The 3,488-nt window shown below is 39.3% G+C and overlaps 1 protein-coding gene across 1 annotated transcript; it reads left to right on the forward strand.

Annotated features, from left to right (window-relative positions):
• Positions 1-2,252: 2,252 nt before the first annotated feature.
• LOC143023619 (KRAB-A domain-containing protein 2-like) lies at positions 2,253-2,771 on the forward strand. The gene has a single exon (XM_076182208.1). The coding sequence runs from the start codon at positions 2,253-2,255 to the stop codon at positions 2,769-2,771; it is 519 nt and encodes a 172-aa protein (XP_076038323.1).
• Positions 2,772-3,488: the final 717 nt, after the last annotated feature.

Here is a 3,488-nt window from a genome sequence, read left to right on the forward strand (position 1 = left end):
TATGTACCCTGAGAATATCTGGATAGACTAAAGCACTCGGTCATCAGTTTATCTTTTTCCTTGGTGTTTTTCCGCATATATATATATATATATATATATATATATATATATATATATATATATATACACATATGTATACACACACACACACACACACACACACACACACACATATATATATATATATTTATATAATTATGCACGCACAAACACATGCACACACATATGCATTTATATAAATATATGTGTATATATATATATATATGTATATGTATATATATATATATACATATATGTATATATATATATATATATACAGTATATGTATATATATATATATATATATATATAATGTATGTATATATATCTTTTTGACATCAATGAAAATAAGCCCCCTTATTTGGCTGTTTTGATTTATTCCTAGTATATTATTATATTCTTACCTGTAACTCAGTCTACATTCTTTATATCTGTTGCTTATCCCATTTGTATTAATTTTGGTTTGAAATGTTTGTAAAATTATATCGTACTGAAATAAATAAACTCAAGTCAAATTAAATAATTTTGAGCATATATGTTTCACGCTATACTTTGTATACATACAAATACTGTACACATACCAACGGCTTTTTCCCCCTTACAAGGGAGGTAGCCAAAAGTCAAAGGCATAGATCCACTCCCACCCATTTCATCCCTACATACTCCACTCCCATTCACCACCCCTCCCTCCCTCTTTTCTTGGGTCCTCCTGTATGAAATACACAATTCGCTCCAAATGGATTCATATAGTAGCTTGGCCGCAATTAGAGTAAAAAAAAAAAAATACCCATTAGGACGGAGGGACTGGTTAGTTAGTTTAATCATATATGTGTATATATGTATATATACATACATATGTGATGAATGGTTTAGACAGATGAGAGATTGGGTGGAGGAAGAATAAGCGAAGATGGGCTGGAGCTTTTTATTGCTTATACGTTTCGACCGACTCGGTCTTCTTCAGTAAGCTTACTGAAGAAGACCGAGTCGGTCGAAACATACAAGCAAAAAAATCACCAGCCCATCTTAGCTTATTCTTCCTCCACCCAATCTCTCATACATACATATATATATGTATACATATATTATATATATATATATATATGTATATATATATGTATATATATATATGTGTATATATATATATATATATATATATATATATATATATGTTACAGTAAGAACACGTACCTAGGGATTACGCGTAATCCCTGAATGTTTCCGTGAATACGCGTAATCCCCGTTTCATTCAGGGATTTCACGTAATCACTGAATTTTCCAGTGATTACGCGAAATCCCTGAAATTGGACCTGTCATTTTACGTGTTCTTCATATTGAGCATTCAGTGAATTCGCGTAACCTGTCATTTTACGTGTTCTTACTATTGATCATTCAGTGAATTCGCGTAACCTTCATATATGAACATTTCAATTACACACAGTACAATTGCACATATACAATTACACACAGCATAGTTTAACTTAACGACCTTTCAGTTTCGTTAGTGAGTGTTTGTGTTTAAACGACTGAGACATGGGCGAATGGTTCAGTTTTCAAAAGTGTCTGAACCACTGCTCGTTGCTTCATTCTTCCTCTTCTTCAAGCAACTCTGACTTGTTGCTTCATTCTTCCTCTTCCTCCAGCAAAGTCAAGATGTCTATCGAGGAAAGGTTTACACAAAACCTCACGGATCATTTTAAAGAAAACAAAAAAGGATTAATTCCAAAGTGTGACTATCAGAAGACCATCGATGACCTGAAAGCAGCAGCTGATCACTCACATGCCAAGGGGCGGCACGGATATTATCTGTTAGAGAAGTAAGTTTTCACTTCAATCTATTATTTTACTCAGTCTCTCTATCTCTTTTTTTCTCTCTCTCTCTGTCTCTCTCTCTCTCTCTCTCTCTCTCTCTCTCTCTAATTGTGTGTCTGTCTCTCTCTAATGTTAACTGTGTTTTCAGGTATGAAGTACTCCAGTGTGGGCCTACAGAAAAACTGATAAAGAGACGTTCGACACGACAGGAGTCGCCACTCTACTATGTGAGCATCGAGGAGACGTTTGACGTTGTCAAGAGCGCCCACATCTCAACAGGCCATGGCGGAAGAGACCGGATGTTGAAAGAATTACAAAAGAAATATGCAAACATTCCAACTAAGGCCGTTGAGCTGTTCAAGTCACTCTGTCAAGAATGCCAAAAGAAATGAAAACGGCCGATGACGAAGGGGGTTGTCGTTCGTCCGATACTCACCAAGGAATTCTCGTCAAGGGGTCAGGTGGATCTAATTGACATGCAAAGCATGCCCAGTGGATCCAACAAGAAATGGATCATGGTGTACCAGGATCACCTGACGAAGTTTTGCATCCTTCGAGCCTTGACGTCTAAAAGAGCTGCAGAGGTCGTTTTTCATCTACTGGACATTTTTCTTCTCTTTGGTGCCCCCGTTATTCTCCAAAGCGATAACGGATCCGAGTTCACTTCACAAGTCATTACAGAGCTGAAGGAAGTTTGGCCAAAACTAACACTGGTGCATGGTAAGCCTCGCCATCCCCAAAGTCAGGGGTCGGTTGAGCGCGCAAACGGTGATATTAAAGATATGCTGGTGGCATGGATGGCTGACAATGACTCACAAGACTGGCCTACGGGCATCAAGTTTGTTCAGTTCCAGAAAAACAGTGCTCTCCATTCCGGGATAAAGTGCTCTCTCTCCATATTCTGCAATGTTTGGCTGTGAGGCTCGTGTAGGACTTACTACTTCGTCTTTGCCGATGGAAGTGATTGCTCGGATGGAGACTGAGGAGGATCTTCTTGCTGTCACACCAATCAGGCCAGAATCTGACAATGACAACTCTCTCTCCCAAACTGATGGTGTTGCAAACCAGATACAAGCTACAAGTGATGAAACATCAACACATGATGTGACAGAGGATGTTCTGCTCCCAGTCGAACATGGCAGCACTACAACACAATACACTGGTGACAATGTGACAAGTCAGCCAATGACAGCTGAAATCCTTGATCTACCCACAGGACCTTCCTCGCCCACAGCAACACCATCTGCCTACAATGTTGAGAGTCCTGAAAACCACAGAGTTGCAGAACGCATCAAAGAAATCAAAAGGCGTCGTCGTGAAGCAGCCGATGCACAAACTTCTCAAGCAGAAAGGATGGTGAAAAGAAGTCGCGTAGATCTGCGAGCTGGCGAACAAGGAGACAATGTAGCTGTGCCAGTTCCACTTGTTGATCGTGGGAGAGGCGATCCTAGAAATATCCTTGGTGTCATAATTGACAGACGAGAAGACACAGACCAATACAGGATAGCCGTAAAAGCTGGTATTCTCAGTGGTCTGTATTCCAGAAATCAATTCGATCTGTGCCCTCAGCGCCTTCTAAACACTGACGACATGAACACTGAAAAAACAGTTTCACTGCGCTCGGCGGTGATTTCTCA

This window comes from Oratosquilla oratoria, unplaced genomic scaffold (assembly GCF_046742065.1).
Source record: "Oratosquilla oratoria isolate Oo_2021 unplaced genomic scaffold, ASM4674206v1 SCAFFOLD52, whole genome shotgun sequence".
NCBI classification, from domain to species: domain Eukaryota; kingdom Metazoa; phylum Arthropoda; class Malacostraca; order Stomatopoda; family Squillidae; genus Oratosquilla; species Oratosquilla oratoria.